At 38.6% G+C, this 16,266-nt stretch overlaps 1 protein-coding gene across 1 annotated transcript in view; it reads right to left on the bottom strand.

Annotated features, from left to right (window-relative positions):
* CLCN4 (chloride voltage-gated channel 4) overlaps positions 1 to 16,266 on the bottom strand; it is a 37,665-nt gene that overhangs the window by 16,463 nt on the left and 4,936 nt on the right. The window contains exons 3-7 of the mRNA XM_081948742.1: positions 9,845 to 9,944; positions 7,778 to 7,965; positions 3,751 to 3,873; positions 2,553 to 2,759; positions 2,379 to 2,459 (exon numbers count right to left, since the gene is read on the bottom strand). Coding sequence (XP_081804868.1) covers positions 2,379 to 2,459; positions 2,553 to 2,759; positions 3,751 to 3,873; positions 7,778 to 7,965; positions 9,845 to 9,944 — 699 coding nt within the window. The remainder of the gene's footprint in view (positions 1 to 2,378; positions 2,460 to 2,552; positions 2,760 to 3,750; positions 3,874 to 7,777; positions 7,966 to 9,844; positions 9,945 to 16,266) is intronic.

Here is a 16,266-nt window from a genome sequence, read left to right as displayed (position 1 = left end):
AAACAACAACATCTGTTTCTGGATAATCTTACTTTTAGGAATGTTTTCAATTGATGTAAGGCCTTGCAAGCATAAGAGCAGCAGTATCAAAATATTTTAATCAATCAGGATCAAGTGGTCCAGCCCCCTGCTCAAGCAGGAGACCCTATATTTCAGACAAGTGATTGTCCAGTCTCTTCTTAAAAAGACCCAGTGATGAAGCTGTCACAACCTCTGGAGCAAGCTTTTCCACTGGTTAATTGTCTTCCTTGTTGGGAAGTTTCTCCTTAATTCCAGGATGCCCTGCCCTCTGATGCTTTGGAAAATAAATTGACCCCCTCTTTTTTATGGCAGCCCGAAAATGGCACAGAGGTGTGAGTGAAAGCTGGGAAGGGAGTGCAACATGCGGGATGGCACCCGGCCAGCCCTGCGGCCCGGCTCAGTGCGCCAAGAGCAGCAGCAATTGACCTCTTGGGATCGGGGTCGGGATGGGGGCGGCAGGCGTTGTGCGCAAGGGCCCCGCGGCAGGCCCGATCCCAGGCAGTTGGGTGCTGCTGCTGGAGTTGTGTTGCACTGCTGGGTTCAGGGGCTTCTGTCCCTCGTGCCACGCTTTGCAGCTGGTGGAGCCCCGCAAGGACCTCTTCAGGATGCTGGGCTTCTTGGAGCAGCACGCTGCCCTGATCAATCTGGTTATGGCACCCTCCACAGCCCACTCCGCGCAGAGTCGAGTTGGCAGTGGGCAGCAATGTGGAGACTGAGGGAAGGGGGGCCAGATAGTAACCTTGTTTTCTGTTTGTGGGCCAGAAAGAGAAGCTGCCTGTGAGGGAGCCCATGAAACAAAATAAAGGTGCTCTGGGGATCCCCCCCCAAAAGGCAGTGAAGAGCCCCGGCTTGGTGCACACACACCCCTCAAAACTTTTTGCCACTGCTTCGGTGGGTGTGGGTTGCTGGGGGGATCATGTGACTGAATGTGCGTGAGTGATGCCAAGTTGGCCATGCCCACTCAGTCACATGCCCCCCCATCTAGCCACACCCACCAAACTGGTAGTAAAAATTTTTGAAATCCACTCCTGACCCCACTACTTACTTCCTTCTTTGTAGATGTAGTACCATTAAGGACTACTAGTTGAGCACGGCTTGTCAGCCATTTACAAATTCATCTGGTGGTGATGTTGTCTATCCCACATTTTTCTAGTTTACCAAAAAGTAGGTTGTGGTCTACTTTGTCAAATGCCTTCCTAAAGTCTAAGTATACAATGTCCAAAGCATTTCGCTGGTCTACTAATTTAGTCACTTTGTCAAAGAATGAAATAAGATTGGTTAACATGATCTTACCCTAACAAACACATGCAGGCTACTAGTTATAACTTTCTTTGTTTCTAGATGTTCGCAGATACTGATTTTTTTAAAATTATTTTTTCCAGTATCTTCCCAGGTATAGATAGACTGATTGGTCTGTAGTTTCTTGGGTCTGTTTTTTCCCCTTTTTTGAAGATGGGAACCACATTTGCTGTTTTCCAATCCTCAGGTAATTCCCTCTTGTTTCAGGATTTTTGAAAGATATGGTACAATGGTTCTGAGATAACATCTGCCAGCTCCTTCAGAACTCTGGGATATCCCAGTGATACATATTCATCAAGATCAGATAGGTGTTATCTAGCCATTTCCTTGCTTATTTTAATTTTTATTTCTAGTCTGTCTTTAAAAATTATGTTTTTAGTAGGTTTGGCTATAATTTTTTCTTGCTTCAAGACTTATGCAAAGAATCTGTTTCTCTCTGCTGCCTGTTACTTCCTTGCCATCTTCTCTCTTAAGTGGGCCTACTGTTTCCTTGACTGTTTTCTTGTTATTTATATGTTGAAAGTCTTTGTTCATTCTGAGCCTTTGCTTTCCTGACTTCTGATAATCAGCATTAGTCATGTGTCCCTCTTTCCATTTTTTGTATTTGTCCTTTTTGTTTTTCAGAGAGATCTTTGGGCAACCATGCTGGTTTCTTTTTGGATGTCTAGTTTTTCTTTCAGTGGTATTGTGTTGGACTAGATTTTTATGATTGTATTTTTTAATTTCCCATGCTTTTTGAGTTGTTTTTCCCTTCAGAATTTTCATCCATAGGATTTTCCTTAGGGTCTCTCTGAGTTTATTAAAATCAGTGCTTTTGAAGTTTAAGACACTAGCTGAGTTATGTTCTGTTGCTTGTGTTTGCATTATATTGAATTCCAGCTTCTAGTCACCAGCTCAGCTCAGAGATATCTATCTAACTCCATTCTTCCTCTAATGATTTCTGTCCCTTGAGCTGACTGCCACCCACTGTCTAAAGTAAAACAATGCAGGAACAACGGCCAATAAAATATGCCATACAAAGCATTTGCTCAGTTTATGACATTAAAAATACGTCTTACCTCTTCTAAACTAAAAAGGACCCCCCCAATGGGTGCACCAAAGGCAACAGAGACACCAGCAGCAGCTGCAGCTGACAGCACCTAATATGGAAACATCAATCCACATGTTAGTAGTCTGTGGAAAATATTCACAGAAAATTAGGTGAATGAAGGAAATGGTGAAACTATTAATACCTCTCTCCTTTTTCCTTCATTCTTGCTATATTTGGAGAATAGGCTGCTAAAGCAGTTGCCACAGCAGCAGGCTACGTGCACGAGAGGCCCTTCTTTGCCAAGACTGAGTCCTGAGGATACCACCAGAACTAAAGTTACGGTTTTGATTAAGAGCGTCCACTTCCCTAGGTATCCTCGAATAATAAAACCACTTAAGATGGTCTTTATCTGGAAGAGAAAGAAGAACAAAAGTTGGTTGATCATATTTTTGTGAAACTACTAGGAAGTCTAGGCAGGTCAGCAATTATTTTGCGTTTTCAAGATAGGTGAATATTCCATGCTGAAAAACACAACCCAAGCATACAAAACATTTGCTAGACCAATTCTCGAATACAGCTCATCTGTCTGGAACCCGCACTGCATATCTAACATTAATACAATAAAATACAATAACAGAGTTGGAAGGGATCTTGGAGGTCTTCTAGTCCAACCTCCTGCCTAGGCAGGAAACCCTATAATACTATGATTAATACAATTGAGCGAGTCCAGAGATATTTCATGAGAAGAGTCCTCCACTCCTCTGCTCACAACAGAATACCTTATGCCAACCAGGCTTGAAATTTTGGGCTTAGACAACTTAGAACAACGCCACCTTCAGTCTGACCTAAGCGTAATACATAAAATTATCTGCTACAATGTCCTACCTGTCAATGACTACTTCAGATTCAACTACAACAATACACAAGCACACAATAGATACAAACTTAAGGTAAACTGCTCCAAACTCGATTGCAACAGAGTGGTCAATGCCTGGAATGCACTACCTGTGGTTTCTTCCCCAAACTCCCACAACTTTAACTTTAAACTGTCTACCATTGATCTCACCCCATTCCTAAGAGGTCTGTAAGGGGTGTGCATAAGTGCATCAAAGTGCCTACCGTCCCTGTTCTAATTTCCCCATTTATTCGTATCCATTTCATGTATTCATAGTCATGTTTATACTTATGTCTGTTATCTTATACTTGCTTGACAAATAAATAAATAAAAATAAATAAAGTGGCCAGCTTTAAAGTCAGCAATTTCCTTTCCTTTTCCTACTTTCATCTCCATTAGCAAGGACTGCAGACTGAGTTTGCCTGAAATTTGCATTGTAGAAAATTATTCCCTCTCCTTTTACTCCCAATGTCAAAGTTATACCAATCAAGTAAGGAGACATTACCTCTGGAATTCCTGATCCACAGGCATAAGGAGCAAACACTCTCACAAGGGAGACAGCCAGGAAAACAAACAACAATGCCCATGAGATGTATAGGAAGTAATTTAGAATGTAAGCACTGGCACCCTAAAAAGGGAAAAGAAACAAGAACAGATCACTTTAAGACAGTCCAAAAAAGTGGTATATTTATGTTGGTTGTATGGGAGAGTGGGAGTATATGAAGCACAATTTCTTCATCAACTATGTTATAAAATTCGAACAGTATATTTTTCATATTTGACTTATTTAACCACAAAAATATGTTCCTTGAAATCTGCAGTCTGATGCATCTATATATTACTAAAGCTCTCCTGTCTCTTTGTCCATTTATAATCTTGTCTTGTCAATTAGGCTAGAAGGAGCATCATAGAGCAACAAGTTTTGAACCAAGGTCATGGGTGTCAAACGTGATCGGGTCATGTGACATATCATGACATGACACATCTGGCCCATGGGCTGCCAGTCTGACACCCCTGACCAAGGTATTTCAAGTGAGCTAACTTAAATAACTTAAAATTCAGGAACCATTACTCCCATGTAATTGAAATAAATGAGCAAGGGAAGATGGGAGGGGCATATCCCCACCTTTCCTGTCTTATTCTGGCCACTGTACCAAATCAACTGTCAGCAAGATCTGATGGGCAGATAATTGACTTCTTTGGAATGGAACCCAAAAATTGAAATCTCTTAACAATAGTGGGCAGTGAGGGACTCATTAGGAAGCAATTTGTATGCCTACTAGCTAGAAAAGGATAGCTGGATACAGCTGGCAGAGTAAGCCCACTGGAGAAAGGGGTCCTTGGGGGCATGCTGGAATGGGGCCGAACTGGTAGTGGTTTGGCGGCCTGGGTTGCTGGGACTGGCAGTGACCCAGGCCCGCTACGCCGCCAAACCGGTTCTTCTGGTGGTGCCATAGGCATTGTGATCTTGTTTTTTGCTTCTGCACATGCACAGAACAATTTTTATTGCACTGCACATGCGCATGAAGTGCACACCAGGCACATCCATGAGCAAAGCGGCAAGAGTGACTGCCAGAACCCACCCTTGGTAGTCATGTAGTTTTCCTTGCGGTCTTTAGCTCCCTTTATTCTCCCCCACTACAATAAAGTAGCAGGCAGATCCATGGTCAGCTGAGGAGGAGGGAGAGGAGCCTTCCCAACGAGGATTGTGAGGTGAGGGGAAGCAGTACCAGCCTACATTATATGTGGAAGAAAGATGACCCAACAGGTCATGGGTTGTGCAGTATTTACCCCCAAATAAGTTTTTTTTAATGTCAGAGAACTTACTCCCAAATAAACACCTACAATTGGGAACTGCATGTCTTCCAACATGGGACCTCAAAAAAGCAATTTATGGAAATCGCAATTATTATTTCAAAACATACAAGGAAACATAATGTGAATATTGATCACTGAGGCCTAAATTATTGCAGAGGTACTGTAGCTATAAATTAAGAGGGCAGATCAAATTAAAGCAATTTTACATGAGTTGGGACTGAAAACGGCAGTATTTCCCATTAAAACTCCTTCATTTCAAATCAGTTTTGTTTGCTTTTGTAAACTGTCTTAGTAAAGTTAGCAAAAGTTACAGTCTATACAAAAAGTGGGGTGGGGGAATTAAGGCTGAAAAATAGTAGACCGGTGAACTATTTTAAATAAATACAATCCATTGCTGAATATTTATAGTGCTTTTTGAAGCTTTAATAAGATGCTTTGAGGTTAAAAGAATAGCATTTCACATAGGCATAATTTTTTTTTGAATTTTTTCAAGTCTGGCAAATAATAAAAAAATGTTATTGTAACAAATGTATGTTTCCCACTTATACTCAGGGGTGGGATTCAGCCAATTTGGACCGGTTCGGGTGAACCGGTGTTATAATTTTGTGCAGTTCGGACAACTGGTAAAATCAAACACTGACTAGCCACGCCATCCCACCCCGCCTGCTCCACCCTGCCCTATATATTATCTTCCCTTCATCATGCAGTCCAGCTAGCCTCTGCACCTCACCTCTGCACCTCGCCTGCTGTGCTCACCAAAGGAAAGCACGCCACCTGCTCATCTTTCGCCTTTTGTTGGGGCCCAGCAACATGGCATTCCCCCACCTCCTGCCTTGCCCCAGATCTGCCGCCTGCTTGCCGCTCACCTCAGCCAGGTCAGGGAATGTGCTATTCCCCAGCTCCAGCCTGGCCCCGGACCTCCACCCGCATGCCGTCACCCCCTCTGGCCTCAAACTATGTCCAGGTTCTCCTTACCTAAAGCGCTGTAGCAGAGATCTTGCAGTTGTCCTTGCCGAGGCTTGGTCACTGCAGAGACGCTCCATGTGGTCTCCGGGTCAGTGGCAGCTTCTCTCTGCTACTGCTCTTGCTGGGAGAGAGAGCGTCTCTTGTGTAATTCTATCTGGAAAACGCACAGTACAGAGAAGCAGCATTCAACATGGATGCTGATTCTCTATGCTGTACATTTTCCGGATGAGACTTAGAATAAAGTGGTGATCCAGCAAGAGCAGCACTGGAGAGAAGCAGCGGCTGCCCCAGAGTGCAGAGATGGAGTGGAGCAGACCTCGAAAGGCTGCTCGGTCAACCCTTGCCACATGGCGGAAACCTTGCATGCAGAGAAGCCATGCACACGTGCATGGGCGCACACTCACATTTTTGGTGAACCGGTTGTTAAGTGGATTGAATCCCCACCACTGCTTATATTCTCACCTATTGCACAGAATGATGAATGACTGGAGATTCTTCTGCTAATTTTGATATCTGGCTTTACTTATTCAAGCCTAAAACCTAGATGAACTGTCCTAATCTGATCTCTTAGGAAAGAAATGGCTTCGACTCCATTTGGTTAAAAGCAAATGGTTCTTTTACTAAGAGTGGTAGTTGCAGTAAAGTGAAGCGAGCTCTGAAACTACCGTGCTTGTTGGATATAAAAATAAGGAATAGGTTTGCCCCCAGGACATCCCCCCCCCTTGTGACCAGTCCATTTCCAACCAACCGGAGCTCGCCAAGATGTTTTGAGTATTTTGAGATGTTTGAGGATAATTTGTATATTTCTTAGGATGCCTGGCTGTGGGATGCTGGTGCAAACAGGATCCAGCTGCTCCGGTCCTTATCACTTGTCATCCCCTCTCCCGATTTTCTATCTCTTTATCACCCTTTCATCTTTCCCTCTATCATCCTTCCCACCTTCTTCTTTTTATGTCAGGATGCCTGTGAGGCCCCCCAAGTTGTGCCAGGCAGATCTGAAATGAATGGCATCTATTTTGATGCTTTGATTCCCTGAGTAATTCTTATTGCTACAACTGTTGTGGCATATTTTTAAATAAGAGACCAGTATGACAATAATCTTTATTCCTTCACGAATAATTATGGACTGAAAATTACAGTCCATAACAGAGTGACTATTTCAACACAAATTCTTTCCTTAATAAATAAATATATGGGGATGCAGGCAATAAATGTTTGTCTCAGTTTGTCACATATAAATTAAGATTTCATCCAAAAAGGCGTATAAGCAATATTTTGGACTTACTGCTATGTTGAGACAGTGATGACACAATGATAAACTAAATTTATGTAAATATGCCTGCAGTCACCTTACAAACCATCATTACTTAACACTGAGGCAACTAACTACTTGAACAAACCACTATAAGATTAAAAAACAGACATAAAATGAACGAAGATAGAGAAATATAGAGATATAAAGAGAGAGAGATGAGAGATAGGAGAGAGAGAGAAATAAATGGCATAATTTTTATTTTTTGTCTAACTGAGAGGAAATATTAGAGCTACGTGCTGCAAAACTTTAGATTATTATAATACTAGAGGGTCATTGTACTTCTTTGCTACCATCTAGGAATGGTCCAAATTTCTGTAGCCTAGATAATTACACATAGAGCATTTTTCAGTTTAGTGCAGCATGTTTTCATGACAGTGCCATGTTAAAACATTAAACAATTAGTATGTAAATTACAGCAAAACTATAACCATACCTCAGATTCGTTAACTAAAAGTTCAGACCACTTTTGCCACTGAGGACATTTGTCCCGGTCTTCAAAAGTAGTTTCATTGGATGTCCAGCAACACTGCTCATGACTATACCAAAAGGCTTCTAAACAGACTCCTTCTTTCAAATCAGTCATCCAATCCACTGCTAAATCTATAACTCCAGCCAATGTGCCTAACAGGGTGAGAAATAGGTGTTAAAGAAAGATCCAAACGATAGATGCTGAGAAATGAGTTTGAACATGCTCTTGCAGAAATGTCTCTTGAATATGAGTTGGATACAAACGTAACTCCATATTAAGTCACCCCACAGTTACCAAAATAACAAGTTAGGAAAACTGTCCACCTCATAGCTATAGGGTGTTTTCAAGAGCATTTATTACACATGTTAGCACCTACAATAGTGAGTGAGTGAATGAAACTTGCCAAACAAAAGATGAGAATTGTTTCCTTGTATCTTTCTATAAGCTTTTTTAATGCAATGTAATGTTTCTCTTAAAATACGAATTGCTTTTCTTGACTCACTTCTAATAACTTATGAACAACACAAACAATTATTAGTCTAAATAAGTTTTAAAAACAAGAAAATACATTCTTATCTAGATCATTCCATGAGCAGCTGAAATTGATAAGGTGAAAACTTGGGTTTGGGATTATTGACTAAAGTTCACAATAGGTTAAGACCACTAGTTGAAGAAGTAGGCCAGGGGTGTCCAAACTTGGCAACTTTAAGACTTGTGGACTTCAACTCCCAGAATTCCCCAGCCAGCAGAGGGAGTTGAAGTCCACAAGTCTTAAAGTTGCCAAGTTTGGACACCCCTGAAGTAGGCAGTGTGCATAACTACTGACCTAAAAGCAGACACTGATTCAATTTAAAAATACCATAAACAAAAGCTTTCTTTTAACAACCCTGTAATCCCTTAATTTGGGATAGAGTTGGGGTGACTGGATGGAGCAGAGCATTTACTGGCCGGATGCCCTTTCCGACGCCATGAGGAATTCTCTGCACGTATTTTTTTTCCTTTGCACCCTAGGAGAGAAACATCTGCTATTGCCTAGGATTGAACTCTCCATCTTCACCACTAGGCTCACCACGTCACTCAAAAAACATTTATATATATATTTTCAATATTTATTTTTATATATTTATGGTAAAAACATCATTAACTTGTAGCATTAAATGTTTACAACTGGTTTATATTGTATTATAAATACATGAACTTTTTATGCCTTCCATTTTGACATTGTAATATTGTGTTTCCGTTCCAAATAGTTGGCACTTTTTAAAATAACATAGTACAACAGTGACATCAAGTGGTAACTTATAACAAGGAAAAAATTAAATAGCATTTTTAGTGACTGCTTTATAAGAGCTTGCCTGAATCAATGTCATATTGCTTCATGAATTATGCATGGATCCAATTACATATTTCAGCCGAACACTAGAAGAACATTTGTTGTTTATTCATAGCAAGCCAAAAAGCACTAGTTAAAGTCCAGAGATATTATTTCTGGTTAATATATTATTAATGATAAATAACAAATAATTAAAAATCATTTTGTTATTAGCATTATTAATCACAATATTATGAATGCGTTTTAGTACCACAATTCTAATGATTTCTCAGAATGTTATCAACTGCTCTTAATGGTGGAATGTGTGTATGTGTGTGTGTGTGTGCGTGTGTGTGCATGCATGTGTATGTGTATATATGGGCAACTATATAAATTTAATAAAGAAACATAAGGTTTTGCAAATTATTATCAATTAACCAGAAAATTGTTGTTGTTATTTTCACTAGTAATAGATCTATTTGGGACTAAAAAAATTAAAATTATATATCACAATTGTTATTCCCTATTTCAAATTATAAATATTATTATTTCTTTGTGCTGTTATTGTCAATATTCTGCATAAATATTTAGCATTTCTATCTCCCCCAAAAATAGTATTTAGCCTTGAAATGCTGAAATGAAAGATATCACATTTATATACCCAGCATAAACAACTATCTCTACAATGCACAACGTTTAATAAGTAAATATAAAATTACCTGCCAGCAGTCCTATAAGTAGCATAACAACCCATCCTGACCAAGCATCCAATAAACTTTTGATGAATTCCCATATGGACTCCTTGCTTTTATTTGTAATCTGGAAAAAATATATTATTTAATTGAAAAAGTTGCAATGTTGATATTTCATTAAATATAGCACTATATATAAAAATAATCTAACCTAAATATATGTAAGGTATAAAATCAAAAGGCAAAGTATTTGGTAGAGAAGATGAGGCAAGAGATATGATCATTATTATTGTTCTATTTATTTGTATCCTGCTTTTATGAACAAAACATATTTCATAAAAGTGTTGAAGCAATCTATCAGGGCTAGGAATCTTTCCCATTACCTAGAGTTAATTATAGTGAGAATTTATTGAAGAAAAACAATTTAATTAAGATTAATCATTTCCTGCAATGTACGTCAGATTGACTTTTGGGTAGAAATGATCTATCCATATAAAATCTAAAAGGTTGACTCAGCCTTCTGTCCTTCCAAGGTTGGTAAAATGAGGACTCAGACTGTTGGGGGCAATATGCAAATAACACTGACATTGTAAACTGCCCAGCCAGTTCTGTAAAGCACTATGGAGCAGTATATAAGCCTAAGTGCTATTGCTAGTGCTATATTTCTAATAATTATAACTACAGAGTTTAGAATAAAATTAAAAATCTGTTGATTAATCAATCTGAAATCATATTTTTATTGGAGTCAATATTGTATTTCCTGTGTAACTCTCGCTGCTAATATTTTACTAGAATTCTTTCTCTTTTCTCAGTATCTTGTCTATTGTAATAAAAATTAAGTCCTATAAACATGAAACTTAGTAAATTCATATTTAAAAGACATCAGGAGATAAATGGGATTACAAACAGTAGTTCTTTAACTTTCTTCTCCAAAAATGGTACCTTAGCCAATTGCTGGATGTTTTTTATACAAACTATATGTGATAATTTGACCTCTTATCGTCTGACAATATCCCATATCAGGTATCCATAAAAAAATCATAATGCTTCTTTTCAAGCACTCTTTTCTAAGCACTCTTAAGCAGACTGCTTAAAAAGAATGAGGAATAATAATTTAAAGAAATTAAAGGCATATGATAAGAAAAAGGAAAGATAAAATTGCTAAAACTAGCTTATAATTGATTCACTATATGTATGTGTTTGTACTTTTCTACCCTTGAAACTATCCTTACTCCCACCACATCAGTGTATCTTTTATCTTTTAAACTTTTATCCTCTCTGATTTTGAGAATATCCAACTTCCTCAGTATATCCTTTCTTTGGTTCCATTTATTTTTTTAAATGCAATTATATTATGACCTGATTTTCACTTGGTATGGGAAAGTGAAATTTTTCATTTCAACATATGAACCATCATTTTTCTTTATTTTTATGTTTTATTGTAATTTCTCTGATTGTTGTGAATCAACCAGAATCATTGAGAGTCAGTTGACATAAAGGTTTATAAATTATTAAATTATTATCTTTACTTGTTTACCATTCAGGCTGAAGTAACCTATCCCCCCTGCATTCAATTGGTTCTATTTTTCTTGACACTCAGCTGTCCCTTTCAATAACAAAGTAGGCAAAAGGATTCTCTTATACAAAGCGTTGGTTTTTTGCCTTCAGCACACCATCTAACCTAGCTTTCTATCAGAATTTCATCTCTTACAGTTTCTCTAGGCAGTTTCCTCTCTTTAGTGAGTATTCTACTATGAGCAGATATACAGTGCATTCAGAAAGTATTCAGACCCCCTTCACTTTTGTCAATTTTGTTATGCTGCAGCTTGATTCTACAATTGCTTCAAACATTCTACCAGTGGTGGGTTCCGGATCCCGTTCCAACCAGTACAGTTGGAACGACCCTGGCATCACCCACAAGCACACGCACAGCACACGCATGCGTTGTAGCTGCAAACAACGCTTCCACAAGCCTCCGCAATGCTCCAACTACTTGGCGGAGCGTTGTGCAGGTGCTGTACGCGCCATGCACGTGCGTGGAAGTGCCGACAGCTTTAAAACATGGTAAGGAGCTCGGGTGGGCCCTCCGGAGCACCGTACTGGAACAGTACCCGGTGCTCCAGGCAGGCTCTGGTACACCCGTACAGGGGCGTACTGCCTGCAACCCACCACTGTGCTCTACTATTATTCCAGTGTCGAAAAAGCCCTCCATCAAGGAAGTGAATGACTACAGACCAGTTGCTCTAACATCTGCAGTTATGGAAACCTTTGAAAGGCTAGTGCTGTCTTACCTGAAAACCATCACGCATCCACTGTTAGACCCCCTGCAATTTGCATACCGAGCAAACAGATCAACAGATGATGCTGTTAATATGGCTCTGCACTACATCTACAACATCTTGAATCTCCAAAGACTTATGCAAGGGTCCTCTTTATAGACTTCAGTTCAGCATTCAATACCATCATTCCAGATATTCTTCTAACTAAACTAAACCAGCTAGTGGTACTGGATCACACTTGTAAGTGGATCATAAGCTTCCTAACAGACAGAAAGCAGCAGGTGAAGCTAAGCAGAATCACATCGGATACCTGTACAATTAGCACAGGGCCCCCGCAAGGCTGTGTGTTCTCTCCACTTCTCTTCTCTCTATAAACCAATGACTGCATTTCAAACGATCCATCTGTTAGACTACTGGTTTGCAGATGATACAACAGTGATTGGTCTCATTCGAGACAATGATGAATCCGCATACAGATAAGAGCTTGAATAACTAGTCTCGTGGTGGGGCTGGAACAATCTGGAATTGAACTCACTCCAAACCGTAGAAATGGTGGTAGACTTTAGGAGAAACCCTCCCATACTACCACCTCTTACAATACTAGACAACACAGTATCAACAGTAGAGAGCTTCAAATTTCTGGGTTCTATCATATCTCAAGACCTAAAATGGACACCTAACATTGAAAACGTCATCAAAAAAGCGCAACAAAGAATGTTCTTTCTGCATCAACTCAGAAAGCTCAAACTGCCCAAGGGACTGCTGATACAGTTTTACAGAGGAATTGAGTCTGTCATCTGCACCTCTATAACTGTCTGGTTTGGTTCTTTAACCCAACAAGGCAGACACAGAGGATAATTAGAACTGCAGAAAAAACAATTAGAACCAACATGACTTCCATTGATGACCTGTATATTGCACGAGTCAAAAAGAGGGCTGTGGAAAGGATTGACATCACAACGATACGGACGTGCGATCTCAGAGCTTCGAGATCTCAGCCGATACTTTTACCGCTGGGTGGTCCATCTGGATCTAAACCATCCCAAAGAGACGGTGACAGGGAAGAGTACGTCTTGCTGATCTCAGGGACATCACAAAGTCCCTGATTGATGCAAGAGAATCTCTTCTTGCCGGCGATAGAAGCACAGCCCCAAGCTGCTGAAGTCGGGACAGCTCCGCAACCGGACGAAAGCGGAAAGAGAAAGTGTGTCCATCTGGTGAGGAAATTTTATTTTTTCAAAAGAGACTGCCCAAAAAAGATTAAAACCAAATCAAACTTGTAAAGAAAAGAAAAAAAAATAAGCGGCAAATTTAAGCTGTTTTGGACAGTGTGTTATCCTTTTTATAAATTGTCTTCTATGGATGGAAGTTTTTCAAACACTTCCTACTTTTTAAAGTGAAAGTATTGGCTTTTCTTCTTCTACTTTTTTTTAACCTATGCATTAAATCTTTTTTTTTATTTTCACAATACTGGCTTGGGTGGGTTTTTTTTCTTTTTCTTTTGTTCTATTTACGAGCCTTGTTTCTTTTAAGCTTGGAATATAAAGAGGATATAAAAGGAATATAAAGAGAGCAGTAACATCAGAAGGAAAAGAAGTTACACTGCCACGGAGGTTGGAGGCTGAGTTCTGGAAATATTTTTCTCTCTCTTTTCTTTGATCCTTTTGACCTTGTACTTCAAAGATTTTAGCTTGCAAAGAGATAAGGTGGGTTGTTTATGCAGGTGCCCTTTGGATGTCTCTTTGGCAGCAAGAGAGAAGTGAAAAACAAAGCTTTGTTTTCCAACTAGAATGGCAGTGTTTATATATTGAACAATGACACAATACCAAGAAGAAACCGTAACATTACAACATATTATGTTTGAAATTCAAAAATTATTAGAAACATCAGAGAGAATTGAGAAGAAATTGGAAAATATAGATGGTAATATAGCAAAATTTGATGAAATTGAAGATAGCCAGCTAACGGAAAAAGTGGAGGTTAGAGTCTCAAAAACCCAAGGGAAAAATGAACAAAGAGGCAAGATAACTGTGGATATTGACAGTGATCTGTGCGTGGTTGGAAATGGAAAGAATGGAACATGGAAAGGGAAGAGATATGGAAAGGAGTTCTACCCCAGATTTCAAGGTATAGAAGGAGAAAAAGGAGAAGAATTGATGGATTTAAGGAGAGGAACTTTGACAAAAGCACTACTGATAAACAAAGATAAGCTGATTAAAGAAGCTGATGGAGGGTTTTGAGAATTTAGAAGACATGCAACAAGCAACAAGGTGCGAAGAGAAGTCCACACAAAGTTGATTAAGGAAATAACCAGAAGATTAATCCCACATAAGGCAAAAGAAATAAGACTGTACTACTACTGGAAAGACACAGGTTGAGACATGAAAACTATTAACAAAATACTAGCTAAATAGTTAAAATTAGAGCATTATGTTAAAAATGAAGTGATAATGGATATAGCTGGATAGATAATTGATAATGATATAATGTATACATATGTATTGGTTTGACAAGAGAAAATTTGGTATAAATTTTTAAATGGTGACCATGAAAGGAAGTTTAGAATTTTTGTTATGTATGAAAGCCTATAATATTGAAATTGGATTGATCATGGATATAGTTAGATAAATAATTGATAATGATATAATGTATACATATATATTGGTTCGACAAGAGGAAATTTGGTATAAATTTTAAATGGTGACCATGAAAGGAAGTTTTGAAACTTAGTTATGTATGAAAGCCTATAATATTGAAATTGGATATAAATTGTAAACAGTGATTAAGAAAGGAGGTTTAAAAACGTTGTTATCAAACATAATTAATTTTTATGTAAAACGTTTCACAAAGATAGAATGTTGTTGGATGATATTGAAAATAGACAATGGAATGCCATTATGTGGTTTTGCTTTGAATTTTGGAAAATTTGTTATAAAGGGATGTTAAAACAACTATAGTCATATGAAGGATGAGGTATGATGATAGTAATATATATAAATATATTTGATGTAAAATATATAATTTGATATGGATTATAGGTGATGACTGTGGAAGGGATGCACGCAAGTTCTTTGTAACCAATTGACACACTTTTTATAATTTGTAATGGAATATGTTTTATGGTGTTTGTTGTGTCTTGTTTGTTTGTGTCTATTAAAAAAAAAATTAAAAAAAGAGGGCTGTGAAAATATTTACAGACCCTTCACATCCTGGACATAAACAACTAGACACAAGAACAGGTTTTTCCTGAACGCCATCACTCTGCTAAACAAATAATTCCCTCAACACTGTCAAACTATTTACTAAGTCTGCATTATTATTACTATTAATCTTCTCATTGTTCCTATCACCCATCTCCTCCCCTTATGACTGTAACTTTGTTGCTTGTATCTTTACGATTTATAATGATCATTTCCTAGTATGATTTGATTGCTTATTTGTACCCTATGATTATCATTAAGTGTTGTACCTTTATGATTCATGAATGTATTTTTTCTTTTATGTACACTGAGACCATATACACCAAAGACAAATTGCTTGTGTGTCTAGTTACACTTGGTCAATAAAGAATGCTATTCTATTCTATTCTATTCTATTCTATTCTATTCTATTCTATTCTACAGTTCTTGAGATTCATTTTTTCCTCATTAGTCTACACTCAGTACCCCATAATGACAAAGTGAAAACAGAATTTTAGAAATGTCTATAAATTTATTAAAAAGAAAAAAACTGAAATATCACATTGGCATAAGTATTCAGGCCCTTTGCAACAACACTTGAAATTGAGTTCAGGTGCCTCCCATTTCTCTTGAGCGGTGCTGATATATTTCTACACCTTGACTGGAGTCCACCTGTGGTAAATTACATTCATTTTTTTTGATTGGACATGATTTGGGAAGGCACACACCTCTCTATGGAAGACCTCACAGATGACAATGCATGCTGTAGCACATTTCCAGTAAAGATGGCCAACTGAATACACGCCCAGGGAGGAATCCCTGAAGGGTTTTTCCCTGGGCTGTAGCTCTTCAACTATTAATGGAAGGAACTGGTATTCCTTCAATTCATATGACTCTCCTGGATTAGGAAAAGTCTTTAGAATTATCCCTCAAGATCCTCTGATATAGCTAAGGTCTGCAAATAATCTCAGGAGCTGCTCTTTGAAGCAAC

Source organism: Natrix helvetica (genome assembly GCF_964273705.1).
Source record: "Natrix helvetica genome assembly, chromosome: 3".
Lineage (NCBI taxonomy): Eukaryota > Metazoa > Chordata > Lepidosauria > Squamata > Natricidae > Natrix > Natrix helvetica.
The sequence above is the reverse complement of the archived record's forward strand: the minus strand, read 5'-3'. Positions and strand labels throughout refer to the sequence as shown.